The sequence below is a fragment of the Heptranchias perlo genome, chromosome 14, assembly GCF_035084215.1.
Source record: "Heptranchias perlo isolate sHepPer1 chromosome 14, sHepPer1.hap1, whole genome shotgun sequence".
In the NCBI taxonomy this organism is placed as follows: domain Eukaryota; kingdom Metazoa; phylum Chordata; class Chondrichthyes; order Hexanchiformes; family Hexanchidae; genus Heptranchias; species Heptranchias perlo.
In genome coordinates, this window is record NC_090338.1 from 17,214,512 (window position 1) to 17,235,853 (window position 21,342).

A 21,342-nucleotide genomic window follows, 5' to 3' on the forward strand; every position below is an offset into this window, starting at 1 on the left:
TTAAGGTCACAAAGTCTAATTGCTGTAAGTAAACAGAGCCTGAGGTCAATCAGAATCTAACAGCTGTTTGGTGAGGGAAGTTTGCAGATTAGAAGGTACTTGTAAATTTCTATCTTCAAGGTATAAACAAAGTTATGAAGTGACTGCTTTTCAGATTATAATTTTGACATTTTGAAGTGTGACGGATACTCTGAAAACTTCCCACACCCCAACATCATAAAACTCACTGAAGCGCCGTGGGATTTTTAGTTTTACATTAAACGTGCTCTATAAACAACAAAAGAACGAACTTTAACTTATATAGCATCTTTTTCAACTTCAGGTCATCCCAAAGCACTTAACAGCCAATTAAGTACTTTTGAAATGTCGTCACTGTTGTAACGTAGGGAAACGTGGCAGCCAATTTGGGCACAGCAAGTTCCCACAAACAGCAATGAGATAAATGATAATGTTTCAGCGACGTTGGTTATATAAATGTTGTTGTTGGAGGGACTCATATTCCGCCACTGCCTGACCACAAAATTAATAATGCTCATTGAAGACTGGCAGTGCAGACATTGATTAATAATACATTTTACTAGTCAACTTGTTGCAATGCAATCAATTCTGGTACATATTACTCTTTTTATATAAAAAAGTTTTATATGTGAGTACTCAAAATGCACCTTTTAGCTTTCTCTCACATCTAACTTGTGATAATTACAGCAAGAGTACTGCACTTAAAATAAATACTCCAAAAGTGTATTAGGAGTTTTAGAAAGAAAACCTAACCTATTTGGTCAATACATCTCAACAGCAATTAAGAAATTCAAATAAAATCTTTCTGTTCAGTAACATTTTTCTTTTCATGTTTTCACTTTTCACTTGTTGCAAACAGACCCCAAAATTAGGGCAGGTGAAGGGATTTCTATTATAATTTAAAGTAGATGATAAACCCAAGTTCAGAGAGTTTAGATTCCTAAAAATAACAAAGAATACCTGTTTCCAAAGTACTAACAGAACTCAGAAACATTCTCCCGAAACAATTTAATAAGATTACATTATTTTTGCCTTTTTTAATCGAGATGACAAGAGCACAGTATAAGCGTGTGGCCTTGAAAGCTTGGCTCATGTGGCAGCCTCAGGGCCTGTAAAGTGAAAATTCTCTCCCCTTCCTTCCCCCCCATCCCACACACACACACACACACACACACCCCCCCCAAAAAAAAAGCGCCCAGTACATGTGAATGAGCAGGTTTTCTGAATAATACTCACATAGGGTCCAGCGCCCTTGACAACCAAGATCTGAAAGCGTCCAGATTCTCTATGATCATCTTCCTAAGGTCTCTGGCCCAGTCCCTGTTTCACCATCAGAATGTCAGCCTCAGTGAAAGTCCACAACCAACATGACAACAAACCAGACCAGACCAGGCCGCGCCGCGCCACCAAACACCACGACGCACACCGACCGGGGGAGGCAGCTCGATTGACGGGCCGGCCACCAATCGCCAACCGGCTCTCTGCAAAAGAAACCAATGAGAGAAGAAAGGAGGCGGGACACGTAGAAGCGAGCAAGTTAGGTTGCGCTCCAACGGCCTGTGGAGCCGAGCAATCGATAGGTCCAAATTTCGGTTTTCTTTTCCACTCCCCTCCCCCCACCAAACCCTCGGGCCCCAATTTTTTAAAAAAATGCTGAAACGCGGGTTTGTGGAATAGAGAAGATTTTTTTTTTTGACAGAAGATACAGTACAAAAAAGGCAAACATTTACTGAGACCTAAGCGGAAAAAAAAAAGGAAGACTAGGCCGCACTGCTCAATCAAACCTGAGAACGTCGTACAGGCACGTACTTTGATAGACAGCATCACCGTCCAATCAGAATGCGGGTGACGAGCTGCTCTCGTTTCTTGATTGGACAACTGGACAGAATTAGGCGGGGCGTTCTCAGCTGACAGGGCACCTCGCGACCGACACGTGCAAGTTCCGTAATTACAGAAAAAAATTATTGCAGTGTGTATCACATTTATTATTATGGCGATATACCAGATACATATAATCAAATATTACCAAATCACAACATAACGCAAGAGATCACGTGTTGAGACGTAACTTTTGACCGACACCACACAAGCCCCCGGATTGAAGCTCATTGACTTCTCGCGAGATAATTTCCACGACACGCCCCCCCCCCCGCCCGCCCGCCCAACCCCGCGCGCGCGCGCGCGCTGCATCCTAGCAACCAGAATCCCAGCAATGTCTGTGTACCGCAGCAGCATAGCAACCAGTGCCCAACCCAACCGCTAGGTCAATACAGAAAGACCCATTTTAACCCATTCTTCTACGAAAGCTTACAACAACAACAAATTGCATTTATATAGCGCCTTTAACGTAGTAAAACCGTCCCAAGGCGCTTCACAGGACCAATTATCAAACAACCGAGCCGCATAACAGGACAGGTGACCAAAACACCTGGTCCAAGAGGTAGATTTTAAAGGAGCGTCTTAAAGGAGGAGAGAGAGAGAGAGAGGCGGGGAGGTTTGGGGAGGCAAGTCCAGAGCTTGTGGTTGAAGGTACAGCCACCAATTGGTGCAGCCATTAAAATCGGGGATGCGCAAGAGGCCAGGATTGGAAGAGCGCAGAGATCTCGAAGGGTTGTAGGGCTGGAGGAGGTGACGGAGATAGGGAGGGGCGAAGCCATGGAGAGATTTGAAAACAAAGAATGAGAATTTTAAAAATTGAGGCATTCCCAGACTGGGAGCCAATGTAGGTCAGAGAGCACAAGGGTGATGGGTGAACGGGACTTGTTGCGAGTTAGGATATGGGCAGCAGCGTTTTGGATGAGCTCAAGTTTATGCAGGATGGAAGATGGGAGGCTAGTCAAGAGCACATTAGAAATTTTAAACATTTAAAAAAAATCATTCTTGGGATGTGAGCATCACTGGTAAGGCTGGCATTTATTGCCCAACCCTAGTTGTTCAGAGGAGGTGGTAGTGGTGGGCCACCTACTTGAACAGTACGGGTGGATTCTCTGTAGTGGTTTGACCATCTGTTGGTCCTTCGACATCAAAGACGGCAGCCAAAATAATCTAATTTTCAGCAGTCAGTTTTTGATGACTTACAAGATCAATTTTTGCTCGGACTGAACATCTACAGAGTGAACAGTGGATCCTGGATACAAGAAGTTGGGGATCTTGATTTTTCAGGTGAGACTTCCTCAGCTGGCATTGATATTCTGCATCAGCAATTGGACAGGTCTCAGTGGGAGGTGCCTTCATAGATGGTTTTTCGCCATGTTTTATCTTGAGCAAGTTGTTCCCACTTATGGACGTCTATTTTGCATTGTTTCAGAGCCGCTTTTAAGCAGCCGCTATTTTTTTGCTGTCTACCATGAGATTGCTTTCCAGTTTTTTGGGATTCGGGCATCAGACATTTGCACCATATGATCTAACCAGTGTAGCTATGCCTTCATGGTCAGAGCATCTATACTTGCCATGTCAACTTCAGTGTCAGAGATCATGTCTTGCCATCTGATCTTCATTTGTCATATCAGGCAGCTTACAATTATTTAGTTTCTTAATGTGGTATGAATGTGTTGTTCAAGTTTCACAGGCAGAAAGCATTATTATTGCTGGAAAGATCCTTGCAAGAGGTTCTTTATTCAACACATTACTGAAATAATCCTACCAGATCCTAGTCAATGTGGGTTCAGAAATGGAAGTGGCAGCCAGATAGTTCCAAGAAAAATGTAGATCTCTACTGTTTTTGTTGACCTGACATAGGCATTCAACACTGAATTTCTAGTGAAGGTCTCTAAAAAAATCTTCTCCAAGTTTGAATGTCCAGACAAATTCATTGAAATGGTCAAACAATTCCATGGAGGCTAAAGTGATGGGAGATGGGGACAATTCCATCCCCTTCCCTGTTATAAATGATGTTAAGCATGTATGTGTCCTTGCACCATCACTCTTCAGCATTTGTTTGCTGCTATGCTTCTCGTGGTTTTCAATAATCTCAAAATCAGAGTCAAGATCAGATTCAGAACAGATGGGCAGCTCTTCAACCTTAGAAGACTACAAGCTAAAACAAAGATACTGGAAGAACTTGTTTGTGAACTCCTATTGTTGATGACTGTGCTTTCGTGGCACACTCCAAGGATGATATGCAAACAATCATGAAAAACAATCATTAAGCAGTTTGATACAACTGAGTGGCTTGCTCAGCCACTTCAGAGGGCAGTTAAGATTCAATCATCATGTTGTGGGAGTGGAGTCACACTTAGGCCAGACTGGGTCAAATTTTGTTTGATCCTCTGAAGCGCCTTGGGATGTTTTACTATGTTAAAGGCGCTATATAAATGCAAGTTGTTGTCGTCCTTGTTGTGGTTAAGGACAGCAGGTTTCCATCCCTAAAGTGCATTATTGAACCAGTTGGATTTTTACAACAATTCAACAGTTTCACGGTCACTTTTACCGATACCGGCTTTTTAAAACTGAATTTAAAAATTCTCAAACTGCCATAGTGGAATTTGAACTCATTCTCTGAACTATTAGTCCAGGCCTCTGGATTACTAGTCCAGTAAAATAACCACTACACGACTGTACATCAACCAGCTGTCTCTTGAATGACTCTAGTTTTTGCCTCCACTACTCAACTCAAAACTCTAATCCGCCTATTGATCACACATTGCATAAAAAAGGAGGTCCTGACATCAGTTAATTTGTCATTTACCAGCTTTGAAGCTGTGCCACCTTGTCCTGCTGTTGCAGTAGTTTGAAGTAGGGTTGTGGATTTACTCTATGTACTATTTGCTATCTTATATACTTCCATTGCCTCCCTTCAACATTGAAAAGCCAAAATTGCTCCAACCTTTCCTCATAGCCCAAACCTCTGACATTAGGGGTTCCTGTGCCTATGCAACACACCAACCATGACCATGCACGCCAACCTGAAAACTAGTAAAAACTGACCAAGAGCTTCAAAAAAGCTGATACAGCCTCACAAAAACTGACAACTCAAAAATGGATTTCACTATAAACATATGACATGTAAAATCAAGTAGTTACAGAGGGGTTGGAGTACAAGAGTAAGGAAGTCTTGCTGCAATTGTACAGCGCTTTGGTGAGACCACACCTGGAGTACTGTGTACAGTTTTGGTCTCCTTACCTAAGGAAGGATATACTTGCCTTAGTGGCGGTGCAACAAAGGTTCACTAGATTGATTCCTGGGATGAGAGGGTTGTCCTGTGAGGAAAGATTGAGTAGAATGGGCCTATATTCTCTAGAATTTAGAAGAATGAGTGGTGTTTCCATTGAAACATATAATATTCTTAGAGGGCTTGACAGGATAGATGCTGATAGGATGTTTCCCCTGGCTGGAGTGTCTAGAACTAGAGGGCATAGTTGTTAATTGTATCCATGTGATTTATATCAATTAGTGTTAATTATATTCAGGTGGTGCATATTATTTGGGAACGCTATTGTATCCATTAATGAGAGCTGATGTAGGATCTCTGTGAATAAAGGCTTGAAGTAACTAAAGATTAGGTGCTAGTATTCTATCCTCCACCACCTAGCTAACCAATTTATAACAATAGTCTCAGGATAAGGGGCTGGACATTTAGGACTGAGATGAGGAGGAATTTCTTCACTCAGAGGGTTGTGAATATTTGGAATGCTGCACCCCAGAGGGCTGTGGATGCTCAGTCATTGAGTATATTCAAGATTGAGATCAATTAGATTTTTGGACTCTAAGGGATATGGGGATGGAGCAGGAAAGGTGTTGAAGAATCAGCCATTATCTTATTGAATGGCAGAGCAGGCTTGACTGGCTGTATGGCCTACTCCTGCTCCTATTTCTTATGTTCTTTGTAGTTTAAACTGTGGTAAACCCTAACCTGAGTATTTAATTTCCAAAAGGCATTTAATAAAGTTCCACATGGAAGGCTACTACTTAAACTCAAAAGTTTGGGGTAAAACTTGGGAATTGAAAGGTAGAAAACAATTAGTATTGGTTAGAGGACTAATGGGGTTGGGGAAAATACTGAATGGGGTGCTCCTGGGTGCAGTGTTTGGACCACTACTGTTTCTAATTTCCATTCATGATTTGGATTCAGAAACTAAAAAAAATTTGGTCAAATTTGCAGACAATATAAAAACCAAGGTGGGCAATGTAATTGAAGAAGGTAGCCAAGAAGCTATAGAATGAGTTAAACAAAATGTGAGCAGATTGAACCATAGATGAAATTTAATGCAGACAATAAGAACATAAGAAACAGGAGTAGGCCAATCGGCCCCTCGAGCCTGCTCCGCCATTCAATAAGATCATGGCTGATCTGATCCTAACCTCAATTCTAAATTCATATCAATCATAAATTAAAAATGAAGGAAGGAAAAATGAGTAACATACGTACTCCATGAATAGCTAAGGATGAAGTTGAAAGAGACTTGGGTGTCTTAATATGCTCGACGTGTCCAACCAATTGATAACAGAAATCAACAAAGCCAAGTCAGAGGAAGTCATCATCAAACTGTATAGTACTCTGGTTAAATCACAGCTTGAATACAGTGTCCAGTTTTGGTTGCTGAAAAAGAAAGGAGACATTCAAGCACTGGAGAGCCATGAGGCCAATATCTAGTGTCTAGGGTCTGAGTTATGGAGAAAGCCTGAAGGGAGTTGAGCTTTTGATGGTTGAAAGTAGGCACCTGAGAGGTAATCATCTGATAAATGGTATGGAAAATGTTAACTCAGAATACTTTAAATTAAAGAGTGGGTGTAGGACAAGAGGACACAGGTTCAAACTAGTAAATGGTAAGTTTAGGACTGATACCAAAAAGTTCTTCACAGAGAATTATCAACACTTGTAATGGACTTCTGGGAATGAATGGTGAAGGTGAAAGCCTGGAATCATTTAAGAAGTAATTAGATGCAGCAATGGGAAGAGTGTAAGGTCACTCTGGATGGTTGGATGAATGAATGAATGAATTAAGCTGGGCTGAGGGCCCTGCCTATCTAAGATTGTCCAGGCATGCTCCCCTGGACAATCTTAAATTTTTACATTGAAAAGGAAGTGACAAGAGCATGAATAAGATTTCAACAGTGTGGGAACTGAGGTGGGGTAGAGGCAGGCAATGTTAAGGAGATGGAAATTAATGGTATTGGTCACTTGGGCTTTGAAAATCAACTCAGAGACCTTGCAAAACCTGAGTTAGATATCAGGGAGGAGGATGCAATCAGTATTTTTATTTTATTTACTCATTTATTCTCAGGATGTGGGCGTCGCTAGCAAGGCCAGCATTTGTTGCTCAACCCTATTTGCCTTGAGGCAGTGGTGGGCCTTCTTCAACTGAGTGGTTTGCTAGGCCATTAAAGAGGATAGTTAAGAGTCAACCACATTGGTGCGGGACTAGAATCACTTATAGGCCAGAACAGATAAGGAACAGGGGAAGGCCATTCAGCCCTTCGAGCCTGTTCCGCCATTCAATTAGATCATGGTTGATCTGTATCTTAACTCCATCTACTCGCTTTGGTTCTGTAACCCTTGCCTAACAAAAATCTATCAATCTCAGTTTTGAAATTATCAATTGACCCCTAGCCTCAACAGTTTTTTGGGGGAAAGAGAGTTCCCGATTTCCACTACCATTTGTGTGACAAAGCGTTTTCTGACATCACCCCTGAATGGCCTCGCTCTACTTCTAAGGTTATGTCCCCTAGTTCTGGACTCTCCTGCCAGTGGAAATAGTTTCACTATCTACCCTATCAAATCTTTTAATCATCATGAACACTTCAATTCGATCACCCCTTAATCTTCTATGCTCAAGGGAATACAAGCCTAGTCTATGAAACCTGACCTCATAATTTAACTCTTTTAGCCCTGGTATCATTCTGGTGAATCTGCGCTCCACCCCCTCCAAGACCTTCCTGAGGTGTGGTGCTCAGAACTGAATGCAGTACTCCAGATGGGGCCTAACCAGAGTTCTCTACAGCTGTAACATAACTTCCATCCCTTTGTATTCCAGCCCTCTTGAGATAAAGGCGAACATTCCATTTAATTAATTTTTGTACCTGTCCACTAGCTTTGTGATTTCTGTACTTGGACCCCTAATTCTCTCTGCCCCTCCGCAGTTCCTAGTTTCTCGCCATTTAGAAAATACTCTGATCTATTTTCCTTAGGTCCTAAGTGGATAACCTCACACTTTCCTACATTGAACTCCATCTGCCACAGTTTTGCCCACTCATTTAATCTATCAATGTCCCTTTGCAACTTTCTGCTCCGATCTACACTATTTACTGTACCACCTAATTTAGTGTCGTTAGCAAACTTAGAAATACCGCTCTCTATTTCTGTACCCAAGTCATTTGTAAATATAGTGAAAAGCTGTGGCCCCAGTACAGATTCCTGGGGGACACCACTAGTCACATCCTGCCAATTTGAGTCCATACCCATTATCCCTACTCCATCTCCTACCTCCTAACCAATTCCCTATCCAAGCCAATAGGTTGCCTCCAATTCCATGCACTCTCATTTTTGTTAACAGTCTCATATGTGAAACCTTGTCGAAAGCTTTCAGGAAGTCCATATAAATAACTTCCAAACACACTCCCTTATCTACCACTGGCTATTTCTGATCAGCTCATTTGTCCAAATGCTCAATCACTGTCCCTAATAAACAGACTATAGTAACTTCCCCACAGCTGACGTTAGACTAATAAGCCTATAATTTCCGTTTATCTCTCTTACCCTTCTTAAATAATGGAGTGACATTGGCAATTTTCCAATCCAAGAGAACAATTCCTGAATCGAGAGAGTTTTGGAAGATCATGACTAACGCATCAACAATTTCCTCACCTTTTAATACCCTGGGGTGGAGACCATCAGGTCCTGGAGATGTGTCCATCTTTAATAACATTAATTTCTCCATCACCATTTTTTTTAACTCATATTGAATCTAGTTAGTTCCTCCCTTTGATTTATTTTCAGTTTTCCTTGTATCTCTGGTATTTTATCCTTCTACTGTGAAGAACAATGCAAAGTAGCTATTTAGTAAGTCTGACATTTTCTAATTTCCAATTACAATATTAGGGCGGCAGGTTTCCTTCCCATAGGACATTAGTGAACCAGTTGGGTTTTTATGACAATCCGATAACTTTACGGTCACTTTTAGTGATTTTTTTTTACCTGAATTGATATTCTCAAATGCCATGGTGGAATTTGAACTCATGTCCTCTGGATTATTAGTCCAACCTCTGAATTACTCGTCCAGTAACATAACCATGACACTACTATAACTAGGATTGAGGGAGCAGAGTTTGTGTTCGATGCTAAGAATGACAGATTCAGTCTTCTCAATGTTGAATTGAAGGGAGTTGTGGATCATCTGGGACTTGATGTTAGACAGGTTGAGCTAAAGGGCTTCTCTTCCCCAGCATAGGCAATGCTTGGAGCACCTTGACCCCAGCTCAAGAACAACCTCAACTACTTGCAGGCTATGCTGAGGGACTTCACCCTGGGGTCTCACCTTTTCACAGGCTCAACAGCTTGCAGGGGAATTTAAATAATCCAGGGTTTATATATGAAGGGGATTAAAATACAATGTAAATTTCTGTCCTTTATATATGTAATAGTTTACAAGAATTATTCCTGAACATACCTTATTTTTTGAAGGATTGTTAATGCTGGGAAAATAAAGTGAACACATTGTTTAAATGTATGCTTTTGTTTATTGAGGTGTTAAAATAGAAATATCATGCAACAGGTGGAAAAACTTTAACTTAATCCCTAAGCAGATACATTACGAACATACATACGAATTAAGAACAGGAATAGGCCATTCGGCCCCTGCTCTGCCATTTGATAAGATCATGCCTGATCTGATTGTGACCTCAACCCTACTTTCCCGTCTACCTACTATTTGATGAGTCAAAAAATTTGATAATTGTGATTTTTGAAATATTGGTCAGTGTCATGTTTCAGGATTTGTTTTGACCATTTTTCTACAGAGAGGATTTGGAAAGGACTTGCATTTAAACGTTGGGGTTTCAAAGCAAAGTACATTCACCACAAGTCTTTGAAAACGCACTGAGATACTTGGTGCCGGAGGCTACACAGGATTTGTCTTGCGTCGGCCCTTCCCTTGGATTGTGAATACTGGGAATTTTTTTTTAAAAGAGGAACACTCACTGACAGTCAGAAAGCTGTGGTGGCAAGCTTTTGCCAGTCTTAAACAAAATAACTTCTAAGTCAAACAAGGTGACCCATTGATATGGGGAAGTGTAACTTGTTCATTATTTTGTAATATTACAGGTAGACAACCTGGACTGACTGAATTGGCTGATTTCAATTATAACTGTTGCTCTCCATATTCAAATGTTGGGAAATAAAGCAGTTTAATGATTCCTATCTTTTAATCAAATGTTCTCTCAATCCACCTTGGAAAAGATTGAAGAGGTACATGTGGGACCATGTGCGAAATACACAAATATCCAATTCAGATCATAAGGTCTGTTGTTAACCCCCTGCGTTATGCTATCATATTGTTAGATATTCTAACCACCCCCACCAACCCAGGACAGGTTTGTTGGAGAGCAATGGGCTTTGGAATCATTGGCACTGGCCCAGGGAACCCTTTCAACATGATTCATGACTGATCTTGACTAACAGAAAAAATATTTTTCTTTATGGATGAATATATTGCACATTTTTACAGATGAAGACAACTCACTGATCCTGCTACATCTCCCTAATAACCCTCTTGGCCTCACAATGAAATGCGTCATAATCTACCTTTGCAGCAGATTACTCCAAAGAGGCTTTTAGTACCACTTTAAAGGCTTCTGTCTTCGCCGAACAGCTCTTCTTCCCTTTACAGTTGCTTTGTAGTTATTTATAACAACAGCAACTTGCATTTATATCGCATCTTTAACATACTAAAACATCCCAAGACGCTTCACAGGAACGTTATCAAACAAAATTTGACACCGAGCCACTTAGGGAGATATTAGGACAGGAAAGAGGTAGGTTTTAAGGAGTGTCTTAAAGGAGGAGAGGTATAGAGGCTTAGGGCCTAGGCAGCTGAAAGCACGGCCACCAATGATGGAGCGATTAAAGTCAGGGATGAAAAAGAGAAAAAGAATTGGAGGAGAGCAGAGATCGCGGCGGGTTGTAGGGCTGGAGGAGGTTACGGAGATAGGGAGGGGTGAGGCCATGGAGAGATTTGAAAACAAGGATGAGAATTTTAAAATCGAGGCTTTCATAAAACAGGAGCCAATGTAGGTCAGTGAGCACAGGAGTGATGAGTGATTAGTGTGAGTTAGGACACAGGAAGCAGAGTTTTGGATGAGCTCAACTTTGTGGAGGGGGGAAGATGGGAGGTCGACCAGGACAGCATAGGAATAGTTGAGTCTAGAGATAACAAAGGTATGGATAAGGATTTCAGCAACAGATGAGCTGAGGCAGGGGTGGAGACGGGCCCCTGGTATGATTTTTGTGGGTGAGCACCTTGATTCAATCACTCTCAGCACAGAAACCATCAGCTGCTCTAACTTGGTATTCATCGTTTGACAACGAAAGTTACCTAGCTATGGTCAGCACTGGCTGATAAAGTGATCAGTTCCCTGGTATAAACATCCCTTACTGTGCTAAGCCCACAAGAAGAAATGCTTAGAGTTTGGAGCTCCACATCCCCGTTTGTTTCAACATGAGACAAAACTGTTGTTAACGTGGGAAATTCAAAGAATAACCCTGGAAATTCAGAAATGCTCAGGAGCTCTGATTTTATTCTGTTAGAACTGTATTGTGCTGATGATTTTATAGCAGAGAAACATAGATACATATTTGCAATATCAGCCTATAGTTTCTATTCCTAATGTAGAAGCTTCCTTTATTTATTCCCCTTTCCTGAAAATAATGACTCCTTGGTAAGAATCATTCTCTGGGTGCAGGGCACCCTCCAGTACCTCACCCAATAGGCCATTATTCACTGTGAACCTTGACAATGAATGTTAATCTAATTGACCGTGAAGAATATTTCAGCAAAGCTTAATTCTGTCCTCAATTGATGTCCATGCACCTACCCACTTTGCAGTAGTGGTCACTCAATAGTGATCAGAAGTGGGAAAAATGGCCAATTTTTGGTCTCCCCAATCCAGGGGAGCTGAAGCCAATTATAGTTCTAGCTGAGACCAGTTAATTCTGCATAAACTAGAGATTAAAGTGGAACCTTCCTGCTCTTTATAATTCAGATAATCACTACCTTCATCACCTGAGCATTTAGGGGAGCCCCACTGCATATATTTTAATAATAGAAACAGAAAAGGCTGAAAATACACAGCTGTACAGTTGTCATCTGAAAGGGATGGGGATGCTTACTGACCTGCTGTGAATTTCCAGCATTTTTTATTTATTCCAATATTTGCTGTGTTTCTACTTATCCCTATATACATGTTAAATATATTTGGAATTGCATTGCAGGTATGACGTTTGAAATTTATCCAGTAGAGATGCTCAACCCCACCCACCAGGTTGGCAATGCACAGTAAAGCTTGCAATGCCCGTATTTATCCAGTACAGATATCTATCTTTCTCTCAATATTCATATATAATGCACAATCGGAAGGTGGAGCTTATATGCTGATGCAGAAGACTGAAGGTAGGGAGCAGCTAAGCTCTGGATGCAGACAAAGGATTTTAAATTCAATGCATTGCAAGATGGGAAGCTAATGGAGATTGCAAGGATACGTGGGTAACGAGAATGACTGAATTCAGGCAGCAGAGTTTTGGATGAGTTATAGTTACTGCGTAGTGGAACTCGGGATGCTGATGAGGGGATCATTGGAATAGCTGAGCTCAAAGGTGATGAAGCCATGGATGAGAATTTCAACTGCAGTGGGAGTAAGATGGCACGGAGGTGGACAAGATTGCAATGGTGAAAATAGGCTGCGATGGCGAAAATAGGCAGTGATGGTTAGGATGTGGGATATGAACTTCAGCTAAGGAATGCAATGGAGAGTGGGGTGAGGTATTGGGTGAGTTCTCGGGGTCCTGGAGCTCTGAGGGGGCGTCCTAGGGTCTGAGACCAATGCAAGGGGGTTTCAGGGTCCAGGAACAAAGGATGGGCAGAGGCTGGCAACATTGCAAGTATCAGTCCCAATAGAATCTGAACAGACCAACCTCAGTCCATTAGAGACTGCCTAAAATCAGTTTTTAAGGATGGTACCTCCAACAATGCCGCACTTCTTCAGCACTGCACTGAAATATGAGGTAAAATGGGTTTTTGCCTGTTAAGATTTTTTTAAAATTTGTATTTTGGTATTGCTAGAATCAGAATGAATAGGTGTTAATTTCCCACACAAAGCATCTTGCCATCTTAAGCCTTCAACTCAGGTAGATAGTTGTCTGGGAGAGAAGCAAGTTGTCTTTCTTGACAATATTTTTTTCCTGGAGGTTTTATCACATAACCTCCGGCCTCCAATTACCCCACCTCCACACTCTCACCATTGGTTACCCAACGTGTCCATCCTCATGATGCATCACCTCCCTCGGTAACGGAACAGCCTCTTCATTACCCAATTGGATGATTCTTGACTGTCAGTCAAAGTCTTTTTTTCCCATGTCCAATATTTTTATAACTAGTAAACAAAAGTGCTTAAAGAAAATGTTTTAAGAACACAATTTCCTGCACTGTCTAGTAAGGCCCCCCCATGTCCCCGAACACTTGCAGTACCTGCACTGTCTGGTAGAGACTGCTCCCCATAACCCCGAACACTTGCAGGACCTGCACTGTCTGGTAGAGACTGCTCCCCATAACCCCGAACACTTGCAGGACCTGCACTGTCTGGTAGAGACTGCTCCCCATAACCCCGAACACTTGCAGTACCTGCACTGTCTGGTAGAGACTGCTCCCCATAACCCCGAACGCTTGCAGGACCTGCACTGTCTGGTAGAGACTGCTCCCCATAACCCCGAACACTTGCAGTACCTGCACTGTCTGGTAGAGACTGCTCCCCATAACCCCGAACGCTTGCAGGACCTGCACTGTCTGGTAGAGACTGCTCCCCATAACCCCGAACGCTTGCAGGACCTGCACTGTCTGGTAGAGACTGCTCCGCCATGCCCTCCTACACTTGCAGGACCTGCACTGTCTGGTAGAGACTGCTCCGCCATGCCCTCCTACACTTGCAGGACCTGCACTGTCTGGTAGAGACTGCTCCGCCATGCCCTCCTACACTTGCAGGACCTGCACTGTCTGGTAGAGACTGCTCCGCCATGCCCTCCTACACTTGCAGTACCGGTGTTGCCGGCCTGGGCGGCGCTGTCTCCCCCCTCCGGGCCCGAGTCTCGGGCACTCACATCCGGTGCGGCTGCGACGTGATCCGGTTGTCGATCGGACCGCAAAACAAACGGGGAAATAAACAGCGGAAACCCCCTCCCCCCCCCCTCCTCTCCCAAATAGCAGGAACCCTCGCTCGCTCCCGGCGCCATGGCGGACCACAGCAACCGGTATCAGGCGGTGAGTAGCCACGCACCGTCACTCGGCGGCACCCGGGGAGGGAGAGAGGAGAGGAGAGGAGAGTCTGGTCAGCCCGGCCCCGAGCAGGCACGGATGGGGATTGCCGGGAGACACCGAGGCTTGGTGTTGTCCTCTAGGCCTCATCCTATTAAAATGGACAGGGGTGAAGAGTTAGAAAGGAAACGGAGGAAGTGTTCGTCTCGCTGCTGGGTGGCGGCACCTTGGGAATCATGGCAACGGATTTAATAGCCCGCTATCAATTATTGATATATAAAAAAGGAATCAAACTAACTCCATCTTGTTTTTCTTTATCTGTTACATACAAAATGAGGGGTTTCCGAGTCGCGGTGGAATTGCCTTCTGTGTTGGAAAATGCAGTGTTTGCGGAGACTGTCAGTCTTCATCATTAGAAGTGACGGTCATAAATTTTGTTTTAGAATGACATCTGCATTGGGTTCGTGTCACTCTTGAACGTAGCATGATGTGTTTAAATGGGGTTTTAATCTGGCTCGTTCTTAGTGGAATGGTGAGCCCCACTTCATCATCTTGACAACCGTGGGTCAAAGTATCATGGAGTTCAACGCAACTGGAAATGTTGCCGAGCAGTCAACATCAGGGCAATGTTCGTTAGTGTCAGTTAGAAACAGAAGAGTGATTGGAATTGCAAACTCGTGTCAATACACGGGGTATGTTGTGTTTTTGAGAGTGACCTACATGAAAATAGGTTACTAAATGAGTGATTGGCACTCCTAGGAGTGGCATATCTACCTTAAAGCTATTCCTACAATTATTGAAGGTCTATTTCATACTGTCACCTAAAGGCAGTGCAAGTTAATTATTTAACAAACAAGTGAAAAGGGGGCATTTTTTCTTTTAAAGAAAAGTACACACATCTATGGGTTGGACCGTTATGGGATTCAAAATAACATTTATAGACATTGGTTATGATAAAGAAAGGGAAAGACTCGAATATAAGGGGAGACTGAGATGCAGTACATGATACCCATTTGCCAGTACTATAAATACTCACCAGTACTATACTTAACAGCTGATCAGATTACCTTTTGAGTGATGAGGACCAGTCTTGATTTGATGGCTGCTCCTTCCCTGCTGATAACTGATATTGAGGGAAAGCAATTGGGCCCTGAGTTATGTACGGGAGGCTTTGCAACAATGTTAGTTTATGACAAGTGAAGGGTGGCTACCTTATCGATTCCACATACAAATGAAAACCATCCTGAACCCAGTTGTACCTGTAGATGTGCTCCTTGGCCTGATGAAACTCATTTGGTGATGTTACTGTACCTTTTAATGTTGGTCTGTGCTGTATTTTTTACAACCAAGAATTGTCTTGAAACCAGACGGAAGACATAAGAAGATAAGTACTTCCTATTGAAAGTATATTAATTCCCTCAGCTACCATATAATTTTCTCCTTTTAGCACATCTCCATTTATGCTGTAGAATTTGCATTTTTTAAACTCTTAATGCATTTTTAGAATACAGTGTACAACAAGTCAGCAGGAGATGCAGTAAAATAAGGTATACAAAAAGCGTGAATCCTGTCATAGGTAGCTGTTTTGACTTGTAAATCTTAGCAGGCATGTTATTTAGAGGTATAATTTTTTTTTGGCTCCAGGCACATAATTGCTGCTGGACAAATTGTCTCATCTGTGGAACTTAGTAACATTGGAAAAAAAACTTCTCTCTTAAAGTATTTAGATTTAAAATCTTTAGTTTTTGATTGACAGTGTTTACTTGGAGGCCCAAATAATCCTCAAGAAGAATTCATTTCTGAGAGTCATTCAGGGAAGTTTAGTAAAGTAGACATTTGGGACATTCAGCATTAATACGGAATACACCAAGTTTATGTCTCCAGGAGAAAGGGGGAAGGGAAGGAGTAGCCACGTGATTCATTTAAATAGCTGACTCTGCAGCTTTGGCACAAGCTTGTGACCGGTTAGGTTCCTCTTTGTTGGAAACTGCTGCTCAAAGGCAGGTGACTTGGGCATGATCCAAAGCAAAGGAGAAACACACTTCTTCCTTTGTCGAAATCTTCTAGAAATGTGCAAAATGGGGGTCGGGGTAGGACTCCTGTACGTTATTAAAAACGGTGAAATATGCTGTAAGTAATTGTATTCAGATTCTTGTGCTGCCTTAATATCTGTGATTCCAGTATCTCTGCAAATTTCAGAATAGTACAATTGAAATATCTTACTGGAATTAATTTTTTTACCCCACTTTTGTTCCAATGTACTGTACTTCAATAAGGTAGATATGTACATCTACCCTTGCACTGATTAGTTCCCAGAAACAACTACTCCATTAGGAGTTGGCACCGTTGCCTATTTTGATAGGTAACCTACTTTCATATTGGCTGCTAAAAATGCAAGTGTGCCCTAAGGGACTTTGCCATCCCTGTGGGGGAGGTTCTGACTTCCACTTGCTGCTTGCCCATGGTGTGAGGAAAACGCATCTTTATATTTTGCTATGCAAGTTAGTAGACCATTTTCAGCAATTTCTTTTATTCCCATTTGTAGTGAATGTCAGTATGTGAAAGATTATATTCTAATCTTATGTCCAGTGAGAGTTGTTTTGAAAACTGCACCCATGCCATTGCTTTGAACGACTATTCTTAGCGTTGAAAGAGGAAATTCATCCTCTCTGCTGAATTCAAAATCCCCCGACTATTTGAAATTCCCTCCTTAAATCTCTCTGCCTTTCCATCTTTCTCTCTGTCCTTCAAGACAATTCTTAAAACCCATCTATTTGACCAAGCTCTTGGTGGTCTCTCCCAACCTCGTTTAGCTCATTGCCCATTTTTTCCTTGCACCTCTGTGATGTACCTTGGGATGTTTTTCTGCGTTAAAGATGCCATATGAATGCAAATTGTTTTTGGCAGTGCTCCCATGATAGTGTAAGGTAGGGAATTCCAGTGTATTGACCCAATGGTAATGAAGGTTATAAGGAGTTGAGTGGTCAGAATCCCCTAAGGCACTTGTCCATGAGACAGGTTGGCTGGTGAAGCAGCAAAAGCACCCTGGGTATTGTGGACCTGCTGGCTTGGATTTGGACTGCCACATTTGCCATAGAGGATTGGCTTGGATTTAATTTCCTATCACCAAGCAATTTGTCTTGGAGCTAACTTGACCCCAACGCATCCTGCATATCTCATCACTGTCCACCCCTCCTAGTCACTAATTGGTCACAAAGTAAAAGGCAAGATCATTATATGCATGATCTCTCTTGATTTTTGTACAAGATTTGTGATGGATCAACAAAATATAATTTGAGGACCCCAGTAAGGCTATTCCACTATACCAACTCAAAGAAATCAGAAGATGTAATTTTAATATACACATGGGGGTATAGCTTCTATGAATCTTTTTTGCACACAATCTCCTAGTTGAGAACAGATGGCATTGTAATAAAGAATGGTTTATAGAAGCAGACTGTAATTTGCATACCAGTATAGTTGTATCTGTTAATAACCAGTTCCTTTACTTAATCAAAAGCAAAATACTTTGGGTACTGGAAATCTGTGAAATAAAAACAGAAAATGCTGGGAATACTCAGCAAGTCAGGTAGCATCTGTGGACAAAGAAACAGAGTTAACGTTTCAGGTCGATGACCCTTCAGCATCGACCTGAAACGTTAACTCTGTTTCTTTGTCCACAGATGCTGCCTGACTTGCTGAGTATTTCCAGCATTTTCTGTTTTTTATTTTAATTACTTACTAAGGTATGATGTAAACAGTATTCCTGATAAGCTGTGTGATACAATTTGTATTCACGTGTAGTGCTGACCACGACGCCTTACTTGTGGGTTGGGGCAGCTTACTGATGCTCTATCATCATATCCTCCCAGCTCTTCATCAGGCATCCTCTATATTTTGCAATATGATGTTATATGTCCAATAAGACACAATATAGTTATACCTGCCCATTTCAGATTTCTTGACATTTTCTCATACAAGTGTAAGGAAGGATTTACATAACATTACAGACAGTGCAGAAAACCAGCACTACAGTGAAACATTTTTTATCAGGTTAGGTTAATCTGCTGTACGAGTTGCTGTATTTTTGAACTGATCTTAGTTTTTGTAGTCCTCAAGGAGTTAGCAACAGGTCTCAAAAAATGCATATTCTGAATGGAGTCTCTGATAGTATTGTACATGTACATTCCTCTTAATGAAAAAGGAAAGTTCTGCTGTAAAAACTTGTGTCCAAAACTTTTATTCTCATGTGGAGCCATACTCTGAACATTTGAGAATTTGTCAGATCACCTCTCACCCTCTTGAGTACCAAATGACCTTTGTAAAATAGCTTTTATGGTATAAGCATAATATGGTCCTAATGAGTCACCTGACTATGGATGTGCTGTAGTGAATGTATTGTAACAAGGAATAGGGTATGAAAAAGATTTAAAAGGTCTACTAATCTTGAGATATTATGTTATAAACTTAAAAAAAACTTTTAGTGAGGGTAGGATGTACTTCCTGGAGAAGATTCATTAGATTGATTCCTGGAATGAGAGGGTTGTCCTATGCGGAGAGATAGAATGGGCCTATACTCTCTGGAGTTTAGAAGAATGGGAGGTGATCTCATTGAAACATATAAAATTCTGAGGGGGCTTGACAGGGTAGATGCTGAGAGGCTGTTTCCCCTGGCTGGAGAGTCGAGGCCTAGTCTCAGGTTAGGGGGTTGGCCATTTACGACTGAGATGAGGAGGAATTTTTTCACTCAGAGTTGTGCATCTTTGGAATCCTCTACCCCAGAGGATTGTGGATGCTGAGTCATTGAATATGTTCAAGGCTGTGATCGATAGATTTTGGGATCTAAGGGAATCAAGGGATATGGGGATCAGAGGAGAAAGTGTAGTTGAGGTCGAAGATCAGCCATGATCTTATTGAATGGTGGAGCAGGCTCGAGGGGCCGTATGGCCGACTCCTGCTCCTATTTCTTATGTTCTTATGATTTGTTTTGTGCCAGCTGCTGCTACTAAAATTAAATGCCCCTACAAACCACTGGAGTGGTACTGAATGCCCTTATTTCACCTAGCCATTGTGCTTGATTTCTGTAAGCATTTAGTTCGGACACCTTTTTTATGCACCATTGAACTGTTCCAAATAATTTAATATATGCCAGACTAGCAAATTGCAGCATTGCACTTTTTTCTGGCGACTGCATCTGTCGCCCTGGATGACTTTGTGGACTACCAGCATTGACACAATTGTGAGCGAATTACCTTAAGCAATAAATAAGTTTACTTTGATATAAAAGACAAAAATGCACAGTTTTGGTATGAGGGTCCATAGAATTTAAACAGAAGGAATGAAGATTTTTGTGTCTGTGGCAGAATTTATCCTCCCGAGAAAACTAAGACTGGACTGAGCAGTCTGCTTGATTAGTATCCTTGCTATTGGACTTTATACCCATACCATCCACCACTGATGTCCTGTGGCTTCAGTATGCACTATCTTCAGGATGCACTGTCGCAATTCAACAGTGCCTAAGAGTCCCATGATCTCTACTACCAAGAAGAATGAGCAGCAACTTCATGGGAGCACCATCACCTCCAACGTTCCCTCCAAATTACACATCTCCTGACATTGATATATTTTGCTATTCCTTCATTGTGGCTGGGTCAAAATCTTTGAATGCCTATCTAACATTGTGTGGAAGTAATCATTAACATAAGGACTGTACCGGTTCAAGAAACCCAAAACTATTACCTTCTCAAGGTAACTATGGATTGGCAATAAGTGCAGCCTTCCTTGCGTCGCCCACCTCCTGAGAACCAATAAATAAAAATGTGGGAAAAAATAATGTATCTGGGTTACTAAAAAGACGCCATTGAATTTGTTGGTAACCAAGAAATAGCCAGTTAGTTACTCGCTTTCTCCGCACCCCCCCCCCGCCCCCTGCCCGCCTTCTGTCTTTCACCATCTCTACTGAAGTTGATGATCACCAGCACCCAGTCTTCCGTACCTTGTCCATGGCCATTTTTCCTGTGTGAGCCTAGATAGTGAGTAACAGCAGACTGTTCGTGTAAGGATGTTACAGTCAAGCCCAAATCTGCCCTTAAATGTTGTCCACACCTGCACTTTCCAGCTGGGGTGACTGGCTCAGCAATCTGATATCAGAAAACAGGCCAGTTGGTTTTCCCTTCTCCATAGCTCAGATCCCTTGACCTTCCACATTGCTGTCCTGCCTGAGATTAAAATCCTACTGTTTTCTTGTCAAAAATGCCATAAGAGGAACATTTCCAAGAATAGTTCCTGCCTGAGACCGTTTTCCAAAAGTCCTTGCATATACATTTGTCAGAAATGGCACCTGTCTCTGCCACACCAATTTTGGAGGAAATTTGATAAAGATGGACATGTGTAACAGAGAAGAGAATAGAAACATCATTTAAAGAAGTCTAAAAATTTTATGAAACTATCTTGAGCTTCCCCAATAGTTCAGTGAATAGTTTAGTTATACAGACCAGGAAGACCCCATGTTTGACCCCCCAGTTTGTGCTGGTTTCAGCTGGGACGGAGCCGGAGGCACCCTTGGGTTGGAGAGGGGAAAAATCAGCTGTGGTTTATCTTCCTGATCACTATGTAGGCCCCTGTTGGGACTCCTCATGTGGGATGAGGAGATGATGGGACTCAACTGTGATCTTTTTCTCCCTCCCCCACTCAGCATCAAGGTTCACATGAATAATGGTCAGAGCACAAGTCCATGGAGCTGTAGCCCAGCAATGATTCAATGCCTTCAGGAGAAGAGAAGACAAGAAAAAGATTTTTTTCTGCATATGAGTAAAATATCTGCGCTGATTGACAGACTCTAATATTGCATTTCCTTTTAGGGATGCG

The 21,342-nt window shown here is 42.0% G+C and overlaps 2 protein-coding genes across 4 annotated transcripts in view; one reads left to right on the top strand and one right to left on the bottom strand.

Moving 5' to 3' along the window:
- rbm27 (RNA binding motif protein 27) overlaps positions 1–1,732 on the bottom strand; it is a 124,252-nt gene extending 122,520 nt beyond the window's left edge. Inside the window, exon 1 of one of the 2 annotated variants that reach the window (XM_067996070.1) lies at positions 1,255–1,732. In XM_067996070.1, the coding sequence (XP_067852171.1) occupies positions 1,255–1,313 (59 nt within the window). In that variant the 5' untranslated portion in view covers positions 1,314–1,732. The remainder of the gene's footprint in view (positions 1–1,254) is intronic. The other variant, XM_067996071.1, reaches the window with a different exon arrangement.
- Positions 1,733–14,301: 12,569 nt separating this feature from the next.
- The window catches only part of LOC137332326 (NEDD4 family-interacting protein 1), a 51,249-nt gene continuing 44,208 nt past the window's right edge, over positions 14,302–21,342 (top strand). For both annotated transcript variants that reach the window (XM_067996073.1, XM_067996074.1), the window contains exon 1: positions 14,302–14,481. In XM_067996073.1, the coding sequence (XP_067852174.1) occupies positions 14,452–14,481 (30 nt within the window). In that variant the 5' untranslated portion in view covers positions 14,302–14,451. The remainder of the gene's footprint in view (positions 14,482–21,342) is intronic.